This window comes from Bison bison, unplaced genomic scaffold (genome assembly GCF_000754665.1).
Source record: "Bison bison bison isolate TAMUID 2011002044 unplaced genomic scaffold, Bison_UMD1.0 scf7180017860456, whole genome shotgun sequence".
NCBI classification, from domain to species: Eukaryota; Metazoa; Chordata; class Mammalia; order Artiodactyla; family Bovidae; genus Bison; species Bison bison.
Window position 1 is genome coordinate 2423665 of NW_011491028.1, and position 18261 is coordinate 2441925.

At 36.7% G+C, this 18261-nt stretch overlaps 1 protein-coding gene across 3 annotated transcripts in view; it reads left to right on the top strand.

Moving 5' to 3' along the window:
• PRKG1 (protein kinase, cGMP-dependent, type I) overlaps window positions 1-18261 on the top strand; it is a 1420729-nt gene that overhangs the window by 1366948 nt on the left and 35520 nt on the right. For all 3 annotated transcript variants that reach the window (XM_010832219.1, XM_010832218.1, XM_010832220.1), the window contains one exon: window positions 330-426. In XM_010832219.1, the coding sequence (XP_010830521.1) occupies window positions 330-426 (97 nt within the window). The remainder of the gene's footprint in view (window positions 1-329; window positions 427-18261) is intronic.

Below are 18261 nucleotides of genomic sequence, written 5' to 3' on the forward strand. Positions count from 1 at the left end.
ACAAACAATCTGTGCTCATAAGAAGACGCGTAGAAAAGCACCGAGATGTAACTCTGATTTGATAACTGGATTTATCAGTCACATGACTGGCATGCAGTGGGTACTTTGTATTTTTCTACTTTGAAAATAGAAGCTCAAATCTAGGTATTCTGCACAACTGGGACCAAAAAAAAAAAATTATGAGTATGAGAAAACGCAGACTCTAAAAGCAAGATGGAATTTAAGCAGGTAAACCCTGTCTCACAGTCATGTCATTCCGGTACAGTTGTACGTGGTACTCGTGTTTGCACCTCTAAGAAATTTCCATTTTTTCGCATCAAAAACTCCAGATGTGAAGCTGAAGCTGCTTTCTTCGCCAACCTGAAGCTGTCTGATTTCAACATCATTGACACCCTTGGAGTTGGAGGTTTCGGACGAGTAGAACTGGTAGGTAATCATTCTTTAAATGCTTTTGAAAGTCCTGTCTTCTTTTTTAATTTTTTTCTTCCAAAGATTTTTTCTTCTCTATCTAATCATTCATTACTCTTGTTCCTAAATCCGTACCAATACTTTCATATCAGCATATCAGAGTTTTCAACAAAGTGAACTATATCATGTAATCATTAAACAAAAAATAAACATCAATTTACTTTTCAGAAAACCTCTTCATAATAAATGGAAGGTAAACACATTTACTTAATGAGGAGTCATAAGGCACTTTTTACCCAGCTGAGTTTCTATGATCTTTATTTACTTACTAAGTTCTGAGCAGTGCTCACTAACTTAATTATGCACTCTATAATCATAATAACTAAAATATAAATTTATGTATATATAAATGGAGATGAGGTATATTTACATGTCGTATATACTTATGCATATAACATATAATTATTCTCACCACTGCTTTAAAAATTAAGTAAATGGTGTAGTTATTCTGTGATTCTGTAGTTATAAGTACCTACTGAGATTACAGTGCATATATATATAACTGTATTAGATAATATGGTTTGAATATTTTATATATTTCACACATATTTCTATTTCATGTACACACACACAGAGCTAAGTGTTAAGATTAAGAAGACAGTTTGATACAAGTTTATACATTAAACACATTGTATCAGTGTGGGGTAAACCAGATGAAAGCATGTTCTATTGTGTCTGTTTAAAATATAAATTTAAAAACAAAAACTAGGAAAAAATGTATTCTAGTTGCTGCATTCCAGACTGTGTAGATAAAACCATATTTGAGAATTCGATTAGTGGCCACTCTTCTGAACGTGGAGGATCCCTGATATTAGACACCAGTACAGTATGTTAGGAACTCCCTGAGACTGTGCGCAGTTCAGTAAATAGTTACTGTTGCCGTCAGGTGACAGGAGAAATCCCCTTCCATAAAAGTAGCTTGAAATCCCCTTCCAAAAATCCTGATGGCAACAGTAACTATTTTCATGTTTGTCCATTTGTGCTACAGTAGGGGTTTTTGAGTTGGATAGCACAACTATGCTATTTACTTCAGTATTAGACAAGAAGTGTTTAGAGCCATAGCGTATTGCATTGAACTTGCATTATGCTTCCCTTAACACTGGCTGGAGGTACTACGGTAGGTAATACTGCTTCTGACTCCACTCCTGACTTCATACTGTGCCTCTGGGGATCAAATATTTTCAGTTATAGGAGTGAAAATCAAATAAGGGCCTAGGAAAAAAACCTCCTTCTTTTCTGAACCCTGCTAAACTAATGCAATCTTAGATTTATTTTTCAAAAATATTGATTTTGTGATAAAATATAACTTCATATAGCTGGTGAAGACTTGATGACAGTGTTACACATGAACATCTTAGCACTGGGGAGTGTTGGCACGTAGAAAGGGCGCAGAGCATAGCACTCCTAACCATGACGTGTTTATTGTCTGGTGTGTTTGTTTATATTGCTCTTTGTGTCTAAAAACTCCTCTCTCTATGAAATAGCATAAAGGACAGAATCTCCTTGATATTAATTTTATGGCTGTTATAGTTTCTTCAGTATCATTTTTAAAGACTTTGTACAACAAAAGAGCTGTTTTAGTTGACCATAAAAATATCAACATTATAACTGTGGTCTCCTAAGAGGTCTGATAACTTCAGACTGGGAGCCTTTGCGTTAGCAGTGAGATCTTTTACGAAATACAAGAATTTACTTAGGATTTTTGAAATATTAGAAATCACTTAAAGACACTGAAACCCCTTCAAGCTGCATAATCAAATGCCAAGCTGATAGTGGAAAACTTCTAGAAAATTCCCTCAAACATGTGAGAAGGCACAAACAACCACCCAATTAAGGAAGACTTGAAGTGGACAGTTGGTAAAGAACCCACCTACCAATGCAGGAGACTCAAGAGACACAAGTTCAATCCCTGGGTCAGGAAGATCCCCCAGAGGAGGAAATGGCAACCCGCTCCAGTAATTTTGCCTGGAAAATCCCATGGACAGAGGAGCCTGGCGGGCTACAGTCCACGGGGTAGCAAAGAGTCAGACAGGACTGAATGCACATGCACATCCACGCAAAGTGGGCATATTAAAGGTAATGCAGTTTAAAAAGACAAAATTCACATGTGTTTGTATGCAACTGCATGGTTGAGTACATACATATTTATTATAATCTTCATCCCAGGAGGGAAATCGGAAGTAGTTCACCCTAACTTTCTTCTCATGGATATTATATTTCACACTTTTACACAAATGTTTGTAGACTAATGGAAATCATATAGGTTATAACTAGGTATAAGGTATAACTAGTACATCCCAGGAAGAAGGGTATGTCCTTAACCTCTGAAGTGACGTCATATTGTGTGATCTTGCACTTCCCAGAACAAGTGGGATAATCCAAATATCCAAGTTATCTTCACTGTTCAGTGTAGACTAGCCATTTCAGTGATCACTATTACCCTAGAATCCACTACCCCAGTTCTTGCCACTTACTAACTATCCTATAATATTAATTACTGGGTATGAAAAATATTCTTCTCTGTGATGATTCATTTTTACATGTATTTGGTGATTCCAAAATTAGGAGCTTGGCTTCAACCCTTTGACTGCAATTACACATTCTGTTGTCATAGCTGATAGGGAATCATGGTGAGGACACTGGTGACCACCCAGGAGACTGTAATGTCCCATTAGAGTAATACTCACACCCTTCATAGGTAGGCGGCAGGTCTAGATAGAGCCAGTTCTGTTCTGTTGTGATTACAGAATTTTAACCTTCACTCCTCTCTGCAAATGGTGCATGTGAGATATTCCTGTTGATTTTATAGAGTGCTATTTTGATGCAGTATATCCTTCACATGAACTCATTTTACATATGTATACAAAGTAATGCACGTGTTACTGAACCACCAAAGACAGAGATTCTTGGGCTCTGGAGGAGGAGAATTCAATCAGAGGCCAGAGACTAGGCTTGATCACTCAAAGCTTTTGTGTAATAAAGTTTTATTAAAGTATAAAAGGGATAGAGAAAGCTTCTGACATAGACATCAGAAGGGGGCAGAAAGAGTGCCCCCTACTAGTGTTAGCAATGGAGTTGTTATATACTTTTTAACTACTTATTACAGTGAATCAAAAGAATGTCTGGAAGTTCTAAAGACCTCACTAGACCCACTGCCATAATTTACATTTTAAGATAACAGGATTAGCCAGAAGGTTTTTTTCCAGAGACTGTCCTCAAGCAGGATACATTATTTTTATATAAGCCTAAAGAACGTAGAGAGAAAAAAAGTTTGTCCTTTCCTCCTCCTTGAGAATCCAGACCCTTCTCTCCTTGGGGACACCCGGACTTCTTATCAAGCTGCCTAGGAACTGACTCTCTCAATACCAACCAAGTACATAATAGTTATACCTTGAACCTACCAACCCTTACTTCAGTAGTAATGTTGATCAGGTAAGTGACATTATAAAAATTACCACAATTTTTATAATAGTAGTCTTTTTAAAAATGTTCCCAGATATAGATTATAAGATTATAAACTCTTGAATTGGGTATGTAGAACTAAGAAATTTGTATTTATGAACCCTATTTCCTATTAGAAGTTAGAAGTGTAGTTTTATTATCATTTGATATACAGATCATGTTCATGTCATTTTGCTTAATATAATACCCTTCAAACACTTCTTAGCATTTCTTAATTTTATCACTTATGTCAATTTAGATGAACTTAGATGCAGGGGTATTTTTCAGACAGATGAATTACTGAAATGGTCTACTGCCAAATTTTAGAGATGAGCACATAATTTAGGAAAATAATAGAAACTTAAATATTTCTTCAGTGATGAGACAAGAAGCTTAAAGTAAAGGCCTTATATGAATGGGAGTTCTGTTCTTAAGTTATTCAGTCTATTTCATAAATACTTTAGCATAACTGATTTCAACTACTCTCAGACACGTCTTATTCACACCCATTACCTTTGGGAAGTCATTTATACTGCTTTCCTTTCTGTGACCTGGTATATGCTTTATTTTCTGTACGTATTTTATTTTGAAGAATTGCTTTCTCAGGGCTACCTGCTTACAGAATATTTTCCAGAAGATCACATTCCATTTATAATAGCACCTTCAGTGAAATAACTTCTTTTTTTAATGTATGATATAATCGTTAAAGCTATAAGCACTGCTGTAAGACATCTATATAATCCTCTTAATTTACAAGACATAAGTGTAAAATAAGGAGATTGATTTTTACAAATCACAAGTGAAAATTAATCTCATTCCTTTATGGTCACATTTCGAATTTACTCTCATTTGCTCTTGTCAGAGAGGCACTTGCTTTTCAAAGTAGATTGTGTGTGTGAAAGTCGCCCAGTTGTGTCCAACTTTGCGACCCCACGGACTATAGCCTGCCAAGCTCCTCTGTCCATGGAATTCTCCAGGCCAAAATACTGGAGTAGGTAGCTGTTCCCTTCTCCAGGGGATCTTCCCAACCCACTGATCAAACCCAGGTCTCCTGTATTGTAGGAGAATTATTTACTGTCTGAGCCACCGGGGAAGCCCCTCAGAGTAGACTGATACAAGTCAAATTTACTAATCTAGCAGTGATATGTGGTGGTTACTTTAAATGTTAAATATTTAATCTATTTATTCAGCAATTCAAACCTATTCCAGAACACCATACTTGGATAAAATATAGGAACAGTGATATGGAAAACATGATCTCTGTCTTCTTGGATTATATTCTTTCTACATCATTTATTTTATATTTATGTAGCCAGCTCTCTGCTGAGACATACAAAGTTTAATAGAAAATAGCCACTGCCTCTAGGGACTCACAGTCTTCTGGGACAGGCAATCATGCCAAGTAATAAGTAAACCCACAGAGTATGAGCAACATGTGCTCAGCACATGGAAAAAAGAGCAAGACTTCCTGAATGTCTTAGAATTTCTAAGACAGACGATCAACAACATTAAGATACTGACATAAATAACCTAAAACGTTTTGGTATACTTCTCATAAAATGATCTATTGCAAGACAGTTTATTAATAAACTGATAGTATGTTTATTGATAAATTGATATTACTTTCTTACTAAAATAATAAAGCTTTTTATTTGAACCCAGCTTTATAATTTTCAAGTTGCTCTCATATCCTGTGTATAATTTTGCCTTTATACTACTCTGGGAGGTATAATCCACATTTCACAGGAAAGAAGTCAGGAGTAATGTGTATAAGTGACCTAAGATCACAGGGCACTGAAAGAGCTGTTGTTATTGCCCAGAACTACTGACTTTTAAACTAGAATTTCTTTTGTAATCATTCTGACTTCTAAAAATATTTAGATTCTGTCACGCCAGTAACAGCCACCATTATAAAATCAGACAAGTGTCACACTTCATTATCATATGTATACCTTTGTTTTCTTTTTTTAAAAAAGTCTGTTAGAATTCAAGAACCTGTATTTATGATGATCCACTATTCACCTCTTCCTCTGTCAAACCTTCAGAGAGTCTCTTTTCTCTTTTGTGGCTCCTAGTTTAGTGTTAAAATATCTATGGAGGGAAAAATAGACATGAGACAGTATGACATGGCAGCTAAAAGCTAGAATCTGGAGTCAGTCTTTCTGGATTCAGATCTTGCCAACTGTGTGTGATTAGTCATTCACTTAAACCTCTTGAGCCTCAGAGGTTTTTTTTATTGAGAATAATAAAAGGGTCTGTGCCTAACAGATTGCAAAGATTGAATGAGTTAAACTCCATAAAACAGTGCCTTCCCCATAATAGGTTAGTACGTTTTGGCAGTGTTATTATTATTATTAAAATATGCTAATAATAACTACCCATTGATCATTTTCGGCTTTGCCTATAGAAAAGGGAAGGGATGAAATAATTTTCCTCTTTTCTACCACTGTCAGGCCAAGTCCTGAGAATACACGCATTTCCCCAATATAAGAAAGAGCCTGAGGTCTTCAAATGACCTACTATGAGAGCTTGTATTGAATTCCCCCAAACCACTAAGCTCCTTACTTTCTGATCTGTCATGAGTGCAGATGGGAAACAATTTTCAGTCATCCTCACACTAAACCTTTGTGAACCTGAAGTAGTCTGCTCTAACGTATCCATTTCTCTTCTAAATTGTAAAGCCCCACCCCTTAACCTCTGGATAGGAAATCATTTTTGGTGCAAAATCCTAAATCATATCCACTTTCTCCGTAACTTTCTTAAACCACGGCACCCTGGTTGGGCACAACAAGGGTCTGGCTCTTGCCAAGTGGAGGGCAAAGGTCACCTCGCATTTCACCTGTGCCGCAGTTCCATGACGGGATTGCCCAGGATGGGGCAATGTAGTAGCAAGTTGTGAGAACTCTGCCTACACTCACAACCACAGTAGTGTAACAGGGTCTATGTGCTGTACACGTGTGTATCCATACACTCTCAGCATTTCTCCCAGCTGCTCAGTCACTCTGTGTCACATGAAAGTGACGTGGAAGACTATGTACACCAACTTAAAAAAAATAGGGACTAAGAGATGATTAAAGAAAGAAATGAGGTGAAACACCCATTGCTCAGTCAACAGAGTTTTGTTTCATTGTTATGAAAGGGGAAAGCTTAACTCTACAGGGAAACCCCACAGAAGATGAAAACTTTTCAAGAGCTTCTTGCTGCCAAGCCACAAGCATGACAGTGAAATGGAATAGCTGTGGGACCACTGAGCGACGCTGGCATTTGTGGCCACGGCAGTTTATGCTGCAGACGATGCCTGGGGAAAACCCTGCCGTCCTCCGGCCTTGTGTCCTCAGTAACCAGTGAATCAGGACTCTATGCCGGGTGAAAACTCAAAATGGCCTCATTTTAATACAGCCTTTTCTCTAGACATACCTTTCTAGTCAATACAGTGTTGGTCTCTGAGTCATGTCCGACTCTTTGCAACCCTGTGGGCTGTAGCACACCAGGCCCCTCTGTTCACTGGATTTTCCAGGCAGGAATACTGGAGTGGGTTGCCATATCCTACTAGGATTATTATTAAACGTGTCACCCTCATTTATTCTCCAAAAGAATGAAAATTGACACAAATTATTAGTTGTGATAAATAGTATTGATTTCTGAGAAAACAGGTTATTCAGAGAGCCAAAGAAAATCCAATCTGATAAATGCTAACTGAACGTAACAGTGTAGTCACAGTACAGGCATTCCTGAGAGGGGCTGCGGGTTCAATTCCAGACTACTGCAATAAAGGGAGTATCACAATAAAGCAAGTCCCAGGAATTTTTTGGCCTGCATATAAAAGTTATGTATATACGATTGTTGTTTAGTCACTAACTTGTGTGCGACTCTTTTGCAACCCCATGACTGTAGCCCCCAGGCTCTTCTGTCAATGGGACTTTCCAGGCAAGAATACGGCAGTGGGTTGCCGTTTCTTTCTTCAGGGATCTTCTGACCCAGGGACTGAACCCACATTTCTTGCTTAGCAGGCAGATGCTCTACCACTGAGCCACTAGGGAAGCCATGTATATACCATGCCGTAGTCTATAAAGTATGAAAAAGCATTATATCTGAAAAACAATGTACCTCCCTTAATTAAAACATATTTTATTGCTAAAAAATGCTATCATCTGAATCTTCAGTGAGTCATAGTAGTAACATCAAAGATTACTGACCACAGATTATGATAGCAAATACTAATGAAAAAATTTCCAATATTGTGAGAATCACCGAAGTGTGACCCAGGGACACAAATGTGGGCAAATGCTGTTAGAAAAATGACAAACTTGAATTTGACACAGAAACATTTTACATGGCATTTAATTGTATTGACAACTGTTTACATACTGTGCTGTACTTACACCTACTTATATAGCATTTTCATTGTATTGGATATCATAAGCACAGAAGAGATGATTTAAAGTACACCAAGACCAAGTGAAGTCGCTCAGTCGTGTCTGACTCTTTGCGACCCCATGGACTATAACCTACCACTCTCCTCCATCCATGGGATTTTCCAGGCAAGAGTACTGGAGTGGGTTGCCATTTCCTTCTCCAGAGGATCTTCCTGACCCAGGGATTGAACCCAGGTCTTCTGCATTGTAGGCAGACACTTCACAGTCTCAGCCACAAGGGAAATCCTTAAAGTATACAGGAGGGTTAATTTAGGTTATATGCAAATATTACGCCATTTTATATCTGGGACTTGAGGATTTTGGTATCCACAGGGGATCCTGGAGCCAATCCCTCCAGAATATTAAGGGACAACTACTAATGTAGACAAAGGAGCCTGGCAAGACACAGTCCTTAGAGTCACAGAGTCAGACATGACTAAAGCTCACACATCATAAATCTAGAAGGCAGTGGACGCGTCTTTCCAAGGCTTGAGATAAATTTTGGATGAACTCTTTTATCACCAATTAATCCACTCACTCACCTTTTTTGTTTTCTATGACATAAATTTGATTTTTTAATCCAGTGAATTTATGGTCACATCACATGCAGCAAAAAGTTTATCCAGTAGAAATTTCCTAAACATTTTTTGTGGGATGTAGAAATATGAGGTGTGATTCCTACCCTCAAAGAACTTCTTGCCTTCTCCTGAGTAAGAAGATCCATACATATGAAAAACAGCAAATGAAATCTTTTAGAACTGTATTAAATTCTAAATCATGCAGAAGGGTTCTCAGCATTTCAAGAAGAGAGCATTTGGAGCTGATGGTGTAGTGAGGTCCTAAGAAGACACAGAACTCAAGCTGGAGCTGACAGAATAGGTTGGGAGTTAAATAGATGAGAAAAGGCTGTTCGGGGGAAAGGCCATTCCAGGAAAAGTTTACAGCACAGAAGGCCATGTGTTTTCACAGGACGCCAAAGCAAGTGGCCTGACGAGGGGTTGTGTGAGCTAGCAGGGAGAAATACTAGATGACCAATTGACAGGGTATAACCGTATTATATTCTTAAAGCAGATGTACTTTTAGGCATCGGGCATTTTTGGCCATTAGGTCAAGCGAGGAACGCAAATAAACACAGACTCAACCCTGAACTTCCACCCATGAAATAAAAGAATATACTATAAGGTGACTAGACAGGCTATTTTTAGGTGGCAGTGCTCCCAGAAATAAACATCATAATTTCACTTCTGAATAAGGTAGTTTACTTTGTGCCAAGATGTATTCCACATCCCTGAAAATTTTATATAAACACTTTCAGTGACAGATCCCTTCCATGAAAGGGAAAAACATCTTCTATTTGTTAATAGTGTTGAAAATAGCCGTGTCCTCTTAAATCAAATGAAATGATTGGTCTTGCCTTCTGGAAATAAACTGAAGAAAGATGATTCTGAATATTTCAGTGTATCTAATCAACTGTATACATTTATAGTTCATGGCTAAGTCATACTCTCTCCTTGCATTAACGTCCCTAGTTGCCACTGATGTGTGTCATATATTAGGCTAAACACTGAGCTAAGTTATCAGGAGATTTTGTGGGTCAGATGAGTGAGTGAGTGAAAGTCACTCAGTCGTGTCCAGCTCTTTGCAACCCCATGGACTATGCAGTCCATGGAACTCTCCAGGCCAGAATACTGGAGTGGGTAGCCTTTCCCTTCTCCAGGGGATCTCCCCAACCCACGGATCGAACCCACGTCTCAGAAAGGGTGAAATTCGAGTATACCATATATTAGGATATTAAGATCTGATTATAAGCCATTTGATTAAAAGTCTTCCAGTATGTAACCATTTCTTAAAAAATTACAAGGTTTATTTGTCTAACATCTTAAAAGTGTGACTAGAATGTACACACTGTCATAAATTAATCTGATCATATCTCAGAGAATAGAATTTTGCCATATATGATTCTCTCTGTGTCATTTAAACTCATTTTAAACCTTCACTGAGTCAATAAGCAAAAGAAAGTGAAGTGTCAACTTATACTGAACTCCATCTGTGTGGTGTTTTAAGTATTAAGTATTAGAATAAGTGGAATTATGTGAAATACTTAACAGTATAAAACTATTGCATATAGTAATTCTTTATATTAGTGAGATTATACATAGAAATTAAATCTTAAGGGAAAGAAATTGATTATTTGATGAAGGAAGATAATTTAAGAAAATAAAATAAGTACTGTAGGAAAGAGAAATAATATGTTTAAATTTCACATTTCGGTAGACAATCTGAAATCAAAGTAGCCCTTTGAGTAAAAATGTATCAATGCTAATTCTCTATTAAGGGAAATCACAAGTGTTCTTTCATTTGCAAATGATTTCCATAAAAGAATCCAAACTTTTGTTCATGTTGTAATTAAAAATTGAAAAGTATGGAGCTCTCTTTCTCATCTTCCTCTAAACTGAAAGTTTAATGTCTTTTTAAAAAATTAAAATGAAAACTATTTCCTCTATGAACACTGCTTCGCACATCTTTTACTCAACTTTAATTTAAGAAAATATGTATTTCCTTATGTTTCTTGTCACTAGCCATAGAACTGAATTTAGGTCTAAAGGCAAGTTACAGAGAAAATGGGGTTATGGACACTTTTCATGACAGGTGTGGTGACCTTGGAAAGGAAAACAAGGATGAAAAGACTGTCTTAATCATCACTTGTGCAAATGGCAGGTGGAGTCAAATGAAAAAAGATAAGACAAATCACTCTTTCTAGGTTCTTTGTTCTGAATTGATATGTCTGACCATTAATATAGATAGCTTAGTGGTTATTATACATAATAGCACTTAATATTATGAATAAAATCTTAAGTAAAAAAGCTTACAACAGGGCCACACCTCTGTGCTCATGGCTGAATAATTTTCAAACTCTGAATTTCGTATTTAACTCATTGTCCAGCCTTTCCATTCTCTGTGTCATTTGGATATGAATCATACAGACAGTGACGAGTTTTCATTGTTTCTCCCTGTGTATCCTATGGAACAAAACAGATGCCACAGGTTCTTTCTTAAGCGTCAGACATAGATGAGGGAAAGAAATCTATGATATTACTTTGTAATGTAGAGAGACAGATAAGTAATAAAACTGTGGATAACTAGTGAGAAAAGAGGTTTTAACAACAGTGTAAAATCAGACAAGTTTTTAATTAAGATTATGCTTAACGCTTCCTGAACTTGATAGTACTTTTACACAGTGAAATGTAATTCTCACAAAAGTTATCTTTTTTTTTGGTTAGGAAACGTTGAGGAGTACAATCCAAAACTACTTTGTAGAATAGAAGCTTTCTGTGCCCTTAAAAAATTTAACTTTCTTTCACTAATGCAGTCAGTCAGTGCTTCCTGAATATTTGGGCACATTAGTATTTCAGAATCGGACACGACTGAAGCGACTTAGCAGCAGAAGTATTTCATGTCCAAAAATGTTATTTGAGTCACAGCAGTAATATTGCTTTTTCTTTCTCTATTGAAAGAAAAACGTTCTTAAATTCAGACAGATAAATTTTTCCTATTCCTTTTCATTCAGATGGTAGGAACAACTAACTTAAAAACAGATTTAATTATGAATTATAGTAGTAAAATGCTATTTATAGTGAAAGTCGCTCAGTCATGTCAAAATCTCTGTGATCTCATGGACTATACAGTCCATGGAATTCTCTAGGCCGGAATACTGGAGTGGGTAGCCTTTCCCTTCTCCAGGGGATCGAACCCAGGTCTCCCGCATTGTGGGCAGATTTGTTACCAGCTGAGCTACAAGGGAAGCCCAAGAATACTGGAGTGGGTAGCCTATCCCTTCTCCAGCAGATCTGCCTGACCCAGGAATCCAACCGGGGTCTCCCACGTTGCAGGCAGATTCTTTACCAACAGCTATCAGGGAAAAAAAGTATCCCTTTTAATTAGCATTCCCACATATCTTGGAATTCATGGTAATAATGATAATGATTCTTACATAGCACTTTTAATTTTCAAAGTATTTTCACATACACCATCTGATTTGGTCTTCCAATATGTGCAACTATAAACTAATGTGGTTTTATTCTCGTAAGTGAGGAAAATGAGGCTCCAGATTACATGAACTTGGGTATGATTGTAATTTGTATGTTATTAAAATAATAAGACATTACCCAGCAAATACATATTATTTTGACTAGAAAAGTTTTAAGAATTTGTGATAGGTATATACATTTTACTTAAATTTTGACCCACAATCCAACCTTTACTTGGACACAACTTTTTTGAACTTAGGGCTTAAAAGAAAAGTCATAAAATAGGGAAGTCATTAAAAAAGAATAAACTGTTTTTAAAAATGTTAATAGTTACCCAATACTAGAGTAAAAATGAAATATAGTTTTGACTAATTGCGGAACTTTTATTGAAGAGATAAGGATAAGCATAGAAAGAAAAGCATTTCTGACATGCAGTTCCTTAAAATGTAAATTAAAAACATAACTATCACACAATTAATAAAGAAAAGAACTAGAAAATATAGATACACATATTTTGGGGCCTTTTCTTTTTAAAATTCCTTAAAAACTTTGTTGAGGTATAATCTATTCACCACAAAATTGTACAATCACCACCACAATCCAATTTTAGAACATTTCCATCACTTTAATAAGAACTCTTGTGGCCCATTTGCAAATACTCTCCATTCCTACTCTCAGTTCCAGCAACTGCTAATTTACTCTCTCTCTAAAGATTATCCTTTTTACTGCATGTTTTCTTACGCTAAAACTGTGTTTTACACTAAAAAGCTTTTATTTTCTAAATGTATAATTATTCAATGTAAATCTAGTTCTTTGTAGATCTAAATAAACATGTGTTTAATACACAACTTCATGTTTTTCTTCTTTTTGAATTTTATGCTGATTTTATGTCTCCTTTATACCCTGCTTCAGCTTTGTTATTGTACCCAGTTGCTATAGAATAGAGCTGTTTAAGTTGTTTGCTGAACACAGCGTTTGAGGTCAGTATCTCATAGGTCAGTTTGAGGTCAGTATCTCAAGCTGTGAAGCGATGTCTGGCAATAAGGGAACACGAAAATGATGGAGACAGAACAAGCTAGGGCTCATGCATGTCTAGAGGGTGTAAGAGTTGGTATACTCATTTACTCAGCTATTAAAAGTTTTATTATGGGTCTTTTGTCTCTTTTGGTGTATCTGATTGAGAACTGTAACTGGAATAGAGAAAGCATGCTTCCCTGCACCCCAGTTTGGCTCAGTTTATCTTATAGAAGAGGACCCAAACAGTTCTCTCAGTCCAGGATTTTTTTCTTGCCTTCCCTCCCTCCTTCCCTTGCTTCCCCCTCTTCTTTCCTTCCATCTTCACTTACAGAATTTTTCTTTTTACTACAGACCTTATCATGAATTCCATAAATTACCTCAATTTGAAGTAAATACGGGCTACTGAAATCTTATTATACAGACCATGGCTACTTAAATCTTGAATTATTTAGAAAACTCTTTCTTCCCAGTTTAAAAAATGTCAAAAATAAAGAAATGATTTTATGCTATCCCATGTAACATGGATGGCCTGATTAAATCCTGTGCTATTTTGTTTAGAGAAAATATTTGTCATTCCTGTTTTGCTGTTGTCCAGCTATTACAAGTAGGATGACTGCCTAGATTTCCTTTATGCCTTGGGGCCTGTTTTAACGCTCTTCTTGGGAAAGCTACTGCTATTTCATCCAGTGTATGCGTGCTCAGTCACTAAACTGTGTTCTGACTCTGTGACCCCATGGACTGTAGAGGAACGCACCAGGCTGCTCTGTCCATGGGGTCTTCTGGGCAAGAATACTGGAGTGAGCCGCCATTCTCTCCTCCAGGGGATCTTCCCAACCCAGGGATTGAACATGTGTCTGCTGCATTGGCAGACAAATCCTTTACCACTGAGCCACTTGGGATAGCGTAGTCTTTGAAAATGAGTAACACAGAGAATACAATAGATAAGCAGACCTCCTTCAGGTGCTGTGGTTGAGAGAACAGAATAAATGAAACTTTCACCTCCCAGCAGAATATGCTTGTACTATAAATGCAGGGTCACGCTTTCAGAGTGAATCATCCCGTTTCCTTAAGCTACCTTTTTGTTACTTGGGAAATCCTCCCTTTATCCTTTGGCCCAAGCTATTGCCACAAGTTTGTTGGACTGTTTCCATTAAGTTAAATATAACTAATATGCTTTTAAAATGTACATTATGTCAAATTTCGGATTCATAGAATTTTCTAGAACCCTTGGATGTAATTTAGTTTAGCCCTTCATGTTTTGAGAGGTGGCCTGAGGCCCAGTAAGGTTATATGACTAATCATAAACCTATTACTAAAAGATCCAAGACTAGAATCCAGGTTTCCTGTAAGCTTTTCTTGAAATATAGTTGGCATATAATATTATGTTAGTTTCAGGTGTAATACATAGTGATTTGATATTTGCATACATTATGAAATGATCACAATAAATCTAGTAATCATCTGCCCCCCTACAGTTATTACAATATTATATCACCATGTTCCTTATGCTATATAGTACATCCCCTTGGTTTATTCTATAACTGAACATTTGTACCTCTTAAATCCTCTTCCCTTATTTTATGACCCCCACCTCCTTCCACTCTGGCAACCACACATTTGTTCTCTGTATCTATGGGTCTTTTTTTGTTTAGTTTGTTTGTTTTGCTTTTAGATTCCACATATAAGTAAGATATTATAGCATTTCTGTTTCAGTCTGAGTTACTTCACTTGGCATACTACCAAGTATGCCACGTTGTTGCGAATGGGAAGATTTCACTTTTATAGCCAATATTTTATATAAAACACTCACCACACCTTCTTTATCCATTTGTCTATTGATGGCACTTAGGTTGCTTCCATATCTGGGCTTTTTATTATGGCTAATAATGCTGCTATGAACATGGGAATTCATACATCTTTTGGAATTAGTGTTTTGGGTTTTTTGAGCAAATACCCGGAAGTAAAATTGCTGAATCATATGGCAGTTCTATTTTTTACTTTTAATAGGAATCTATAAAAATTGGGTAATTGTAATTGCCTATACCAATGGCAGTAGTGGTAAAGAATCTGCCTGCCAATGTAGGAGATTCAAGAGATGAGGGGCAATCCCTGGGTTGGGAAGATCCGTTGGAGTAAGGAGTGGCAACACACTCCAGTATTCTTGCCTGGAGAATTCCATGGACAGAGGAGCCGAGCAGGAGGTTCATGGAGCCACAAAGAGTCAGACATGACTGAGTGACTGAGTACACACATACCAATTACAATCCTACCAAGGAGGGTTCCCTTTTCTCCACATCCTCCCCAACATTTGTTGTTTATGGTATCTTTGATGATAGCCATTCTCACAGGTGTGAGGCAAATTCTCACTGTGCTTTTGATTTGCATCTCCTTTTGATGATTACAGATGTTGAACATCTTTTCAAGTGTCTCTTGGTCATCTGTATGTCTTCTTTGGACAAATGTCTATTCAGTTCCTCCACCCATTTTTTAAATTTGATTGTTTGGGGTTTTTTATGTTGAGTTGTATGGTTTCCTTGTATATTTTGGATATTAACTCCTTATTGGACATATTACTTGCAAATATTTCTCCCATTCAATAGGTTGCCTTTTTGTTTTGTTGACAGTTTCCTTCGCCGTGCAAAAGATTTTTAGTTTGGTGTAGCCCATTTGTTTATTTTTGCTTTTGTTTCCATTCACTGAGGAGACATTTTGAAAACTGTATTACTAATACTGATGTCAGAGAGCCTACTGCGTATATGTTCTTCTTGGAGTTTATTGTTTTAGGACTTACAATTAAGTCTTTAATCCATTTTGAGTTTATTTTTTGTATATGGTACGAGAAAGTCAATTTCTTTTGCACGTAGCTGTTTAATTTCTCCAGCACCATTTATAGGAAAGACTTTTTTTCCTCATGTATTGACATATCCTTGCTCCCATTGTTATAAACCAACTGACCATATAAACCTGGGTTAATTTCTGGGCATCATATTCTGTTCCATTGATCTTTGTGTCTGTTTTTGTGCCAGTACCTACTTTTTTGATTACTATAGCTTCACAGTATAGTTTGAAATCAAGGGGCGTTATACTTGCAAGTTTGTTCTTCTTTCTCAAGATTGCCTTGGCTACTCAGGGTCTTTTGTGTTTCCATGCAAATTTTAGAATTATTATTCCTCTGACAAATGCTTTTTTTTAGGGATTGCATTGAATCTGTAGATGAGCCTTGAGTAGTATGTTCATTTTAACAATATTGATTCTTCCATTTCATGAGCATGAAATAGCTTTCTAACTGTTTTTATTTTCTTTAATTTCTTTCATTAATGTCTTCTAGTTTTCATGATACAACTCTTGTACCTCTTTGGTTAGATTCCTAGGTATTTTATTCTTTTGATACAGTTATAGATGCTATTGTTTTAATTCCTTTCTGATAGTTCATTGATAGTTTATAGAAATGCAGTAGATTCCTGTATATTAATTTTGTATTGTGAAACTTTACCAAATTCACTTATTGTTTTAATAGGGTTTTTTTTTTGGGGGGTGGAGTGATATCTTTAGGATTTTCTATATATAATATCATGCCATCTGTAAACAGTAACAGTTTTGCTGCTTCTTTCTAGTTTGGATTCCTTTTATTTCTTTTCTGCCCTGACTACTATAGTTAGGACTTTCAGTACTATGTTTAATAAAAGTGATGAGAGTCGGCATCCTTATATTGTTCTTAATCTTAAGGAAAATACTTTTAGCTTTTCATATCATGTTAGCTGTGGATATGTCATGTTTATATATTGAGGCATTTTCCCTCAATACCCACTTTGTTGAGAGTTTTCAATCATGAATCAATGCAGAATTTTGTCAGAAGATTTTTTGTGTCTATTGAGATATTTTATTTCTCAGTCTGTTAATGTGGAGTATCATATTAATTGATTTGCAGATATTAACCATCCTTGCATTCCCTGCTGTAAATCCCATTTGATCATGGCTTATGATCATTTTAATGTTTTGTTAAGTTTGGTTTGCTAACATTTTGTTGAGGGTTTTTGCATCTATATTCACCAGTGATTTGGCCTGTAATTTTTTTTTAATGGTATCTTTATCTCATTTTGGTATCAGGGCAATGCTGGCCTAGTAGAATGGATTCAGAAATGTGTTTTTCTCTTTAATGTTAGTACACATAGTATTGTCTAAGAGGCCTCAGACTATCCTTATTTTTTTTAATCCTTTTTTCATTTTTCTTTTCAGCTTGTGTGATTTCTATTACTTATCTGTTCCTCTGGGCTTCCCTTGTGGCTCAGCTGGTAAAGAATCTGCCTGCAATGTGGGAGACCTGGATTCGATCCCTGGGTTGGGAAGATTCCCTGGAGAAAGGAAAGGCTACAAGGCTACCCACCCCAGTATTCTGGCCTGGAGAATTCCATGGACTGTATATGTATAGCCCATGGGGTTGCAGAGTCTGACACGACTGAGTGACTTTCACTTCACTTCACTTATCATCTAATCTACTGGTGATCATTCTAGTGTACTTTTTACTTCACTTACCATGTTCTTCAGATCTGTTTGGTTCTTCTTTATATTTTCTAACTCTGGTGAAATTCTGTGTTTATCCATGCATTTTTATGATCATTATCTTGAATTCTGTATTGGGTAGAATGCTTATCTACACTTTGTTTAGTTCTTTTTCTGAGGTTTGGTCTTATTCCTTAGTTCAGTGGTGGGGCTGAGTCCCCACAGAGCTGTCTTCATGACTTGGCCCGGAGGGGCATATCTGGGGCTGGTGCCAAGTACCCAGCACTATTAGGATAGAGTCGCTCAGTTGTGTCTGACTCTGTGACCTCATGGACTGTAGTCTGCCAGGCTCCTCTGTCCATGGCAAGAATGCTCGAGTGGGTTGCCATTTC